The 12,353-nt window shown below is 40.7% G+C and overlaps 1 protein-coding gene across 2 annotated transcripts in view; it reads left to right on the top strand.

Moving 5' to 3' along the window:
- Positions 1-12,353, top strand: part of GSDME (gasdermin E) — a 79,499-nt gene that overhangs the window by 49,309 nt on the left and 17,837 nt on the right. For both annotated transcript variants that reach the window (XM_059171377.1, XM_059171376.1), the window contains 2 exons: positions 1,397-1,524; positions 3,294-3,489. In XM_059171377.1, the coding sequence (XP_059027360.1) occupies positions 1,397-1,524; positions 3,294-3,489 (324 nt within the window). The remainder of the gene's footprint in view (positions 1-1,396; positions 1,525-3,293; positions 3,490-12,353) is intronic.

The following is a 12,353-nucleotide window of genomic DNA, read 5'->3' as shown; positions in this document are numbered from 1 at the left end:
GGGCGGAGTGCAGGATATGGCAGAAGAGGAAATGGGCAGGGAAAAGGGGAAACAAATAATCAGGAAAGAGCTTGGCAAAAAGAGCCAGGAGCAGCTCAGAATATAGTCTGGCTGGGAGGGTAAGAAGATTCTTACCTGTGGGGCTTCGGTGAGTCCCAAACCAGAAGATGCTTCTGTTTCTGTAGCAGAAGTGCCAGTGTTGGAAGACATGGCAAGGAAGGCCATCTTAAGATGCAGCGTCCCCCATCTTATGCAGGGCTGCAGGCCCCTCCTCTGCTTCCTTGAGGCTGATGATTAGGTCCGACTCCCAGTTGCTGCTTCAACACTGCCACGGGCTAGAACACAGCAGAGCAGCCCCGCAGCCACGAACTGTGCTCCAGGGAAGTGATGAGACCATTCGTGGGCTGCAGCTTCCTTATGATTTCCTTTCCCATCATCCACCCTGTCAGCTGGCCATTCTAGTCAGCCTGGGATGACGTGGGATGGCTGGGCCTGTGAAGCAGGAGTAGGGTGCGGGGCAGCCTGGCCTTTGTGCTCTCAGACCCCAGCCCAACCCAGAAAGCTCTCATCTCTAGGCTGGGGTGGCAAAGACCCAGCTGTGTTCATAGGGAAGTTTTTGAATCTATCAGGGAATGATGGGACCTCTTCTGTCTACGGGGCCGACAGCTGTGCTGGGATTTGCCATCAGCAGAGGTGTGGTGCGTCGCGTATTAGTACGCATCCCTGCATGTAAAAGCTGTGGTTTATCAAATCTTGCTTGTAAAGCCCCACTGGGCTTAATTTACTAGAAGTGTTGCAGTGTCTTAAAAAAAAAAAAAAAGGATTTTAAGGAGAGAGCCTCAAGCATCCTGCAGATCCTGTGTGCCTGGTCCCCAGGATGGGTGAAGAATAAGGAGTGGGAAAAGTGAAATGGCTGTGTTTGCCATGAAAACAGGGTGCCAGAGTTGGAGAAGGAAGCATTAAATATTAAAGGATGAAATCTGCGTGTTATTAGAAGAAAGGACAAGGAAAATAATGGCTTTGGATTTGCTTGGCTGTGAAGCCCTGTAAAAGTACTGAAGGTTAGTAATTCCGCCTTGAATACCTGCTTCTATAGAGATCATGCTAAAGAGGAGTCTAAATAATTGATCAGACTTTTCTAGAAAATAGACTTAATGTTTAGGGAGGGAAGAGGGAAGTCTGAAGCAAATCTGGGTGGCCCTCTCTTTTCTGCCTCTTTTCATCCCCCTCCTTCTGGTTATTGAGAACACACCGGGCGGTAACTAGCTCGAGGTCCGGCTCAAGTTGCATGACTGGCCCCGCTCCTGGAAGTGTCTATGAGAACCGAGGACAGTGACTGCAGAAAGCCTGCTGTCCCTTGTTCCGTCATGAGGCTGGGTGCTCTCTGTTTTCACAGCCACTTTGCTCCTGGAGCAGAACTTCCGTCCCTTTGCAGAGCTGCCGGCACAGCAGCAGTCGGCGCTGAGCCATGTCCTCCAGGCCGTCCTGTCTGATGAAGAGCTACTCAGGGCCCTGGAGCAAGTGGTAAGAGCAGGGAGCTCGCAGGCTAGCGTTCCACCTAGGGTTGCAGAAGTGGACAGACTAGATCTCTTGGGATAAAGCCGTGAGCTGGGATAAGATTGTATATGAAATGTCCCCACCTCCTTTAAACCTTAAGCTGCTGCTTCTTCTTTTTTTTTTTTTTTCTTATTCCCAGGTCCTTAGTGTTCTAACTGAAAAAAGGTGCCTGATGTAAGATGTCAAAGGGTAGATTGGTTCCCTAAGGGCTGTTGTAACAAGTTATTACAAACTCTGTGGCTTGGAACCACAGAAATTTATTCTGTTAGATTTGGGTCTGGAGGCCAGAAGTCTGGAGCTGGCATGTCAGCAGGGCCTTTCTTCACCCACAGGCTCAGGTGGAAAACACTACCTTGCCTCTTCCAGCTTTGGTGGCCCCTGATGCTCCTTGGCTTATGGCCACACTGCTCCATGTCTCCCCATGCCTCTATCCTGTGTCAGTGTCCTCCCCTTTTTCCATTAAAGGACACTCACCATTGGATACGGGGCCCACTCCAGTCCAGGAGCATCTCGTATTGAGATCCTTACCTTCATTATATCTTCAAAAACTCTTTCTCTTATTCCAAATAAGGTCATACTCTGGAGTTCTAGGTAAACCTATGTTTGAGGGGCCTCAATTCAACCCCACTACAAGGGGGCTATGTGGTAGAGTTCAATAAGTCAACCTACTCTACTTAGGATAGATTAAAAAGCAGGCCTTTGTATTTTTCTGTTTTGTAGCAGAAGGATTTTCTGGAGAGGTTGAGTTCCTTAACTATTAGTTGTACAAATGGTAAAGGACACACCAGCTGCCAACCTGCCAGACTTTGTGCTCCTTTGTTAAGAAGGCTGGGGCACTGTTAAGATGACTTAGTTTTTTGTTTTGTTTTGTTATTCTGTTATTCAGAGTTTTTGAACTCTGATTTTCTGATTCAATGCTTACTGGTTTCAGGGGACCATTCATGCTATTTTTCCCTCTTGCAACTGGACTGTGGCAAAAGAGCTTAGCTACCAGTGATGGAATCTGCAGTTGTAGAAACAGTCCAGCCATCCAGGAGATCTGGGTGTTCTGGAGGATCTGGAGCTCGCAGGATGGTGTGCTAGCCCAAGAACACAGATGTTTCAAAAAGCCCACCGACTCATACTTCCTAACATAGCTCCTTACAAGAGGGAAATGTCAGATCAGTATCCTTTGGAAAGAACATCAGCTGCCCTGTCAGGTGCGGGAGCAAGCTGCCCAGGTGGGGCCGGTGAGCTTTTCTATGAATGCATCTGATGTGGAGGTTTCGATGGAAGCGAGCTCGCTAGGTGGTGCTGAGCTGGCTGAGGTGGCCCTCCCTGGCACGGCCACCCACCTCCCAGTGGCCCAGTGTGGATGACTGATGCTGCCTTGCGCCCGGCTGGGAATGTGGTTGGTGGTTGGTGTGCCCAGGTTTAAAGCTGGAGAACCATGATGGGACAATGCTTTTATGTACCCCTCCTTAGTTCTGCTTATAGTCACCTGTTCCTGACAGAACCTGCCTTGTCCTGAAAGGTTCTATCCATAGTTCCTGCATCCCTCCTCCCTTCTCTGTGAAAGAATAGTACTGGGCAAGCCTGTTTACTTACGAAAGATTAGTGATTTCAAAACAGAAAAGAATACAGGGCTTTCTTTACTTGGGAGATAGTGGAAGGGTAAGCAGCAGCTTGTCGTGGGGCAGAGGCTCAGCTTGGCCTTTGGCTTTACTAGATCTTTCTCTTTTCTCTTCCCCCTGCAGTGTGAGGATGTGGTCAGTGGCCTGTCATCCCCACTGGCAACACTGGGGGAGCTGAAGCCCCCACAGCAGCAGGACCTCACAGCTTTCCTATGCTTGGTCGGGTACAGAGTGCAGGGTGGGTGTCCAGGCCTGGAGGATGCAGTCAGCAACCAGAAGCTCTTTTCTACAGCCTACTTCCTGGTCAGTGCACTAGCAGGTATGGAAAAAGAAAGAAATGCTGTTGTTACTTTGAAATTGCTTTGCTTACTGGAAGATTTGGTATATGGAAGAATTGGTACATGCTGTTCCCTCCCTTTCAGCAGTACAGGGACGGTAAGTGGCAAGCTGAGGAAGCTTTTATGACTGCTGTGAAAAACCACAGACTTGTGTGACACCAGTCTCCTCTCATGTCTCTCTCCCCCTCTGGGGAGAGCTGTCTACCGGCACACATCCTCAGCAACACAGGAAGGCATCTCCTCAAACATAGCCTGTGGTTCACTCTTGGGCTTTGACACTGCTGCGTGGCCATGGCTTTCATCTGGCACCTGCTCTCTCCCCTAGTGTTTTGGTACTTCTGATCCTCTTTGCAAACTTGTTGGCCACTTTGTGGACATTTGGGCAGGGGGAGTGTGGAGAGCATCCTGATACACTAGGATGCTGGGCCCAATAGCAACAAAACCCTCTACCCTGATCTTGAGATGGCTCTCCCAGGGGCACAGCCATGGAGTTATCACCTAGCAGTGGACCCTGCCCTGCCATTCCTCTACCACTGCCATCCAGGATTCCCCATGCCAGAGGGGTTGCGATATCAGAAGGTAGCCATTCTGTGTGGGCTTTCATTTCCTTCAAGGAAAGGCAAGACCTGCCTGGCCCATCAGCCTTGATCCTTGTCTCCACAACTTTGCTTCCTGGTGATATTATTTGAGGTACTGATTTCAGGATGCATTTATGGTTCCTCCCCAGTGCCGGAGAAGAACAAAGGGCAAGGAGATCTTCAGTTTTTACAAAATTAGTCAGAGAGGATCCCTCTCTCAGGTTTAGATGCTCTCTATCTAAGTTATGGATAAAAGTTTTGGCTGGGACAGGACACAAGATAGAGGCCTGTGGAACATCACCAGAGAGCTTTTGCTCCTGAAGTTAACATCAGTGTTGTACTAGAGTTTTTAAATATAGTCATTCTATCAGGGGCTAATCTATTGCCCAGAGTGTTCCAGCATGTGGAGGGCATTTTCTTCACATACCTTATTACTTATTGAAATATTTCTATCAATTGGCTAGTTCAGTGATATGAAATATGCAGCATGTGTCTGACATCATGAATGTATCACACTGAAACCTTGCACACAGGGAGCCGCTGGGAGTTGACTCATAACATGAGACTTATTTGCTGTTCCTGAGCTGGAAGCTTGGGGTTAGTGGAATCTTGAAGTTTAGCTGAAAATAGTCAATTTCCGAACCCACCATGCCCTCTTGCATCTCTTTGAACTGTTATCTCATTTACATGTCAATCACTGCGGAGGTCAGATCAGCTCTTTCATTGTAAAGCCCTTCCATTAGTGTTGCTCCTAATCCTCGGCCCTTCTGAGTTGCCCTTTTCTTTTTATGAAAACAGTCTTCTCTCTTTAGAACCTGGGGAAAATACTGGAATGGAAAATGGCCTCTCCTTGAGTCCTATCTGCAGATTTCTGAATAACACCAGTTACCAGCTTCACCATGTCTTTTAAAAATTGAGATAAAACTTACATCGTATTAGTTTAAGGTATACTATGATTCCATATTTGTATACATTGTAAAATGATCACAATATGTCTAGTTAATATCCATCACCCCATACATAGTTAAAATTTTTCTTATAGAATTTTTAACATTCTTAGCAACTTTCAAACACACAGTATAGTGTTGTAACTATAGACATCATGTTGTACATTACATGCTCATGATTTACTATAGTGGCTGCACTAATTTACATTCCTACCAACAGTGCACAAGGATTCCCTTTTCTCCATATCCTCACCAATGCTTGTTATTTCTCGTCTTTTTGAAAAATAGCCATTCTAACGGGTGTGAGGTAGTATCTCACTGCAATTCTGATCTGCATTTCTCTGAAGATTAGTACCATTAAGTCATTAAGTGCCTTTTCATGCAGATCCTCTGCTTATTTAAATCAAATGGTTTGGATTTTTTTGTTTCATTTTATTTTGCTATTGAGTTACATGAGCCCTTTTATATTTTGGACATTAACACTTTCTCAGAATTATCTTTGTAAATATTTTTTTCCCATTCAATAGGTTGCCATTTAATTTTTTGATTTCCTTTGCCGTGCAGAAGTTCTTTGGTTTGATGTAGTCCTACTTAATTTTGGTTTTGTTACCTTTGGTCTTAGTGATGATATTTTTGGATTTGACACCAAACGCAGTCTCAAGGAGCTTATTACCTTTGCTGTTTTCTTCTAGGGTTTTTATGGTTTCAGGCTTATGTTCAAATCCTTGATCCATTTCGAGTTAATTTTTTTGTATGGTGTATAATAGTGATTCAGTTTCTTCCTTTATGGCTTTGGATATGGCTGTTCAGTTTTCCCAGTGCCGCTTACTGAAGAGATTATCCTCTCCCCATTGTGCATTTCTGGCTCTTTGTTGTAAATTAATGGTCCAAATGGGTTTAATTTCTGGGCTCTCTATTCTGTTCCATTGAGCTATATAGTCTGTTTTTATGCCAGTGTCATACTGTTTTCATTAGTACAGCTTTGTAATATAGTTTGAAATAAGATGATGTGATGCCTCCAGCTTTGATCTTCTTTCTCAAGATTGCCTTGGTTATTTGGGGTCTTTTGTGGTTCCATACATGTTTTAGAATTCCATACATGTTTTTCTATTTCTGTGAAAAATGCCATTGGAATTTTGATAAAGATTGCATCTAATCTGTACATTGCTTTGGGTAGTATGGACATTAATATTACATTCATATTCTTCCAATTCACAAGCACAGACTATTTTTCCATTTATTTATATCTTCTTCAATTTCTTTCATCATTTTCCTGTAGTTTTCAGTGTAGAGGTCTTTTGCCTCCTTGATTAAATTTATTCCTAGTTATTTTATTTTTTTTGGATGTAATTACAAATGGAATTTTCTTAATTTCTTTTCTGATTATTAGTATATAGAAACAACAGTTTTGTATATTGATTTGTATTCTGTAACTTGTCTGAATTTATTCTAATAGTTTTTCTGGTGAAGTCTTTATTTTCTATGTATAGTACCATGTCATCTGTAAATAGTGACTGTCTTACTTCTTTCATTCCAGTTTTGATGTGTTTTATTTCCTCTTCTAGCCTAATTGCTCTGGGTAGGATTTCTAATACAATATTGAATAAAAGTGGTGAGAGTGGGCATCCTTGTCTTGTTTCTGATCTTAGAGGAAAAGCTTTCTGCTTTTCACCATTAATGATGTTAGCTGTGGGCTTGTCATATATAGCCTTTTCATGTCGAGGTGCATGACCCCTATACTTTATTGACAACTTTTTTTTGTTTTTTATCATAAATGGATGTTGAATTTTGTCAAATGCTTTTTCTGCATCTATTGAGATGATCATGATTCTTATCCTTCATTGTGTTACTGTGGTGTATCATGTTGATTGATTTGTGGAAGTTCAGCTATCCTTGCATTCCTGGAACTAATCCCATTTCATTATGGTGTATGAGCATTTTAATGTACCATTAAAGTCAGTTTGTGAATATTTTGTTGAGGACTTTTGCATCTGTGTTCATCAGGGATATTGGTCTGTCAATTTTCTTGTGGCTTCCTTGTCTAGTTTTGTTGTCATGGTAATACTGGCCTTGAAAAGGAGATTCCAAGAATTTGAAAAGGATTAGCATTAGTTTTTCTTTAGATTTTATTTTTATTTAAGTAAGCTTTATGTCCAGTGTGAGACTTGAACGCATGACCCTGAGATCAAGAGTCACATGCTCACCAACTGAGCCAGCCGGGTGCCCCAGTTACTTTTTCTTTTCTTTCCTTTTTTGGTGGGCAGCAAAGTAAGGTTTATTGAGTGACTTACTGAGTTGTAACAAAGTAATAGTATAATGCTCCCAAGGAGGGAGGGGACCCGAAGATGTTGCCCTAATTTTTCTTTAAATATTTCATAGCATTCACCCATGAAGCCATCTGGTTCTGGACTTTTGTTTGTTAGGAGGTTTTTCGTTACTGATTCAGTTTTTCTATTTCTTCCTGATTTTGTCTTGGTCAGTTGTATGTTTGGAGGAATTCATCCATTTCTTCTAGCATGTCGAGTTTGTTGGTGTGTAGATGCTCATAGTAGTTTCTCAAGATCCTTTTATGTCTGTGTTATCAGTTGTAATTTCTCTTTCATTTCTGATTGTATTTACTTGAGTATTTTATTTCTTGGTGAGTATAGCTAAAGGTTTATCAATTTTATCTTTTCAAAGAACCAGCTCTTAATCGTATTGGTCTTTCTAGTCTCTATTTCATTTATTTCCACTATGATCTTTTGTTACTTCCTTTTACTAAGTTTGGGCTAAGTTTATTATTCCCTTCCTAGTTCTTTCAGGTATAAATTTAGATGTATATTTGAGATTTTTCTTGTTTCTTAAGGGAAATTATTGCCATGAACTTCCCTCTTGAATTGCCTTTACTGCATCTAATGAGTTTCAGTATATTATATTTCCATTTTCATTTGTCCCTAGGTACCTTTTGAATTCTCCTTTGACTTCTAATTTCAATAATTTCACTTCTAATTGTTGATGTCTATACATTTGTGACTTTTCCAGTTTCTTCTGTTAATTGGTTTTAGTTTTATACTGCTGAAATCACACTGAGCATTTTTCCAATCACAGTCTTCTTAAATTTATTAAGACTTGTTTTGTGGCATAACATGTGATCTAACCGAGGGAATATTCTGTATATATCTGTTAAGTCCATCTTAATGTGTTAAGGCTGAGCATTCCCTGATGATCATTTGTCTGGATGATCTATCTCTGATAAGTGGGGTATGATGTCTCTACTATTATTATATTGCTGTGTATTTCTCTCCTCAGTCTGTTAATGTTTACTTTATATATTTAGGTGCTCCTGTGTTGAATGCATAAATGTGTTATATTTTCTTGTTATACTGACCCATTTCTCATTATATAATGTACTTCTTTGTCTTATTACAGTTTTTGTTTTAAGGTCTATTTTGTTTAAATTTAGCTATGCCCCCTTTCTTTTGGTTTCCATTTAGATGGAATACCTTTTACCAACTTTCAGTCCTGTCTTGACATCTTTTTTTTTTTTTTTTTTTAATTTTTATTTATTTATTTATTTATTTATTTATTTTTTTTTAAATTTTTTATTTTTTATAAACATATATTTTTTTATAAACATATATTTTTATCCCCAGGTCTGTGAATCACCAGGTTTACACACTTCACAGCACTCACCAAATCACATACCCTCCCCAATGTCCATAATCCCACCCCCTTCTCCCCAACCCCCTCCCCCCGGCAACCCTCAGTTTGTTTTGTGAGATTAAGAGTCACTTATGGTTTGTCTCCCTCCCAATCCCATCTTGTTTCATTTATTCTTCTACCCACTTAAGCCTCCATGTTGCATCACCACTTCCTCATATCAGGGAGATCATATGATAGTTGTCTTTCTCTGCTTGACTTATTTCGCTAAGCATGATATGCTCTAGTTCCATCCACGTTGTTGCAAATGGCAAGATTTCATTTCTTTTGATGGCTGCATAGTATTCCATTGTGTATATATACCACATCTTCTTGATCCATTCATCTGTTGATGGACATCTAGGTTCTTTCCATAGTTTGGCTATTGTGGACATTGCTGCTATAAACATTCGGGTGCATGTGTCCCTTTGGATCACTACATTTGTATCTTTAGGGTAAATACCCAATAGTGCAATTGCTGGGTCATAGGGCAGTTCTATTTTCAACATTTTGAGGAACCTCCATGCTGTTTTCCAGAGTGGCTGCACCAGCTTGCATTCCCACCAACAGTGTAGGAGGGTTCCCCTTTCTCCGCATCCTCGCCAGCATCTGTCATTTCCTGACTTGTTGATTTTAGCCATTCTGACTGGTGTGAGGTGATATCTCATTGTGGTTTTGATTTGTATTTCCCTGATGCCGAGTGATATGGAGCACTTTTTCATGTGTCTGTTCGCCATCTGGATGTCTTCTTTGCAGAAATGTCTGTTCATGTCTTCTGCCCATTTCTTGATTGGATTATTTGTTCTTTGGGTGTTGAGTTTGCTAAGTTCTTTATAGATTCTGGACACTAGTCCTTTATCTGATATGTCGTTTGCAAATATCTTCTCCCATTCTGTCAGTTGTCTTTTGATTTTGTTAACTGTTTCCTTTGCTGTGCAAAAGCTTTTGATCTTGATGAAATCCCAGTAGTTCATTTTTTCCCTTGCTTCCCTTGCCTTTTGCGTTGTTCCTAGGAAGATGTTGCTGCGGCAGAGGTCGAAGAGGTTGCTGCCCGTGTTCTCCTCAAGGATTTTGATGGATTCCTTTCGTACATTGAGGTCCTTCATCCATTTTGAGTCTATTTTTGTGTGTGGTGTAAGGAAATGGTCCAATTTCATTTTTCTGCATGTGGCTGTCCAATTTTCCCAGCACCATTTATTGAAAAGGCTGTCTTTTTTCCATTGGACATTCTTTCCTGCTTTGTCAAAGATTAGTTGACCATAGAGTTGAGGGTCTATTTCTGGGCTCTCTATTCTGTTCCATTGATCTATGTGTCTGTTTTTGTGCCAGTACCATGCTGTCTTGATGATGACAGCTTTGTAATAGAGCTTGAAGTCCGGAATTGTGATGCCACCAACGTTGGCTTTCTTTTTCAATATCCCTTTGGCTATTCGAGGTCTTTTCTGGTTCCATATAAATTTTAGAATTATTTGTTCCATTTCTTTGAAAAAGATGGATGGTACTTTGATAGGAATTGCATTAAATGTGTAGATTGCTTTAGGTAGCATAGACATTTTCACAATATTTATTCTTCCAATCCAGGAGCATGGAACATTTTTCCATTTCTTTGTATCTTCCTCAATTTCTTTCATGAGTACTTTATAGTTTTCTGAGTATAGATTCTGTGTCTCTTTGGTTAGGTTTATTCCTAGGTATCTTATGGTTTTGGATGCAATTGTAAATGGGATTGACTCCTTAATATCTCTTTCTTCTGTCTTGCTGTTGGTGTAGAGAAATGCAACTGATTTCTGTGCATTGATTTTATATCCTGACACTTTACTGAATTCCTGTATAAGTTCTAGCAGTTTTGGAGTGGAGTCTTTTGGGTTTTCCACATATAGTATCATATCATCTGCGAAGAGTGATAATTTGACTTCTTCTTTGCCGATTTGGATGCCTTTAATTTCCTTTTGTTGTCTGATTGCTGAGGCTAGGACCTCTAGTACGATGTTGAATAGCAGTGGTGATAATGGACATCCCTGCCGTGTTCCTGACCTTAGCGGAAAAGCTTTCAGTTTTTCTCCATTGAGAATGATATTTGCGGTGGGTTTTTCATAGATGGCTTTGATGATATTGAGGTATGTGCCCTCTATCCCTACACTTTGAAGAGTTTTGATCAGGAAGGGATGTTGTACTTTGTCAAATGCTTTTTCAGCATCTATTGAGAGTATCATATGGTTCTTGTTCTTACTTTTATTGATGTGTTGTATCACATTGACTGATTTGCGGATGTTGAACCAACCTTGCAGCCCTGGAATAAATCCCACTTGGTCGTGGTGAATAATCTTTTTAATGTACTGTTGAATCCTATTGGCTAGTATTTTGTTGAGTATTTTCGCATCTGTGTTCATCAAGGATATCGGTCTATAGCTCTCTTTTTTGGTGGGATCCTTGTCTGGTTTTGGGATCAAGGTGATGCTGGCCTCATAAAATGAGTTTGGAAGTTTTCCTTCCATTTCTATTTTTTGGAACAGTTTCAGGAGAATAGGAATTAGTTCTTCTTTAAATGTTTGGTAGAATTCCCCCGGGAAGCCGTCTGGCCCTGGGCTTTTGTTTGTTTGGAGATTTTTAATGACTGTTTCAATCTCCTTACTGGTTACGGGTCTGTTCAGGCTTTCTATTTCTTCCTGGTTCAGTTGTGGTAGTTTATATGTTTCTAGGAATGCATCCATTTCTTCCAGATTGTCAAATTTATTGCCGTAGAGTTGCTCATAGTATGTTCTTATAATAGTTTGTATTTCTTTGGTGTTAGTTGTGATCTCTCCTCTTTCATTCATGATTTTATTTATTTGGGTCCTTTCTCTTTTCTTTTTGATAAGTCGGGCCAGGGGTTTATCAATTTTATTAATTCTTTCAAAGAACCAGCTCCTAGTTTCGTTGATTTGTTCTATTGTTTTTTTGGTTTCTATTTCATTGATTTCTGCTCTGATCTTTATGATTTCTCTTCTCCTGCTGGGCTTAGGGTTTCTTTCTTGTTCTTTCTCCAGTTCCTTTAGGTGTAGGGTTAGGTTGTGTACCTGAGACCTTTCTTGTTTCTTGAGAAAGGCTTGTACCGCTATATATTTTCCTCTCAGGACTGCCTTTGTTGTGTCCCACAGATTTTGAACCGTTGTATTTTCATTATCATTTGTTTCCATGATTTTTTTCAATTCTTCTTTAATTTCCCGGTTGACCCATTCATTCTTTAGAAGGATACTGTTTAGTCTCCATGTATTTGGGTTCTTTTCAAACTTCCTTTTGTGGTTGAGTTCTAGCTTTAGAGCATTGTGGTCTGAAAATATGCAGGGAATGATCCCAATCTTTTGATACCGGTTGAGTCCTGATTTAGGACCGAGGATGTGATCTATTCTGGAGAATGTTCCATGTGCACTAGAGAAGAATGTGTATTCTGTTGCTTTGGGATGAAATATTCTGAATATATCTGTGATGTCCATCTGGTCCAGTGTGTCATTTAAGGCCTTTATTTCCTTGCTGATCTTTTGCTTGGATGACCTGTCCATTTCAGTGAGGGGAGTGTTAAAGTCCCCTACTATTATTGTATTATTGTTGATGTGTTTCTTTGATTTTGTTATTAATTGGTTTATATAGTTGGCTGCTCCCACA

The sequence above is a fragment of the Mustela lutreola genome, chromosome 4, assembly GCF_030435805.1.
Source record: "Mustela lutreola isolate mMusLut2 chromosome 4, mMusLut2.pri, whole genome shotgun sequence".
In the NCBI taxonomy this organism is placed as follows: Eukaryota; Metazoa; Chordata; class Mammalia; order Carnivora; family Mustelidae; genus Mustela; species Mustela lutreola.
This window is presented reverse-complemented; position numbering and strand designations above follow the sequence as displayed.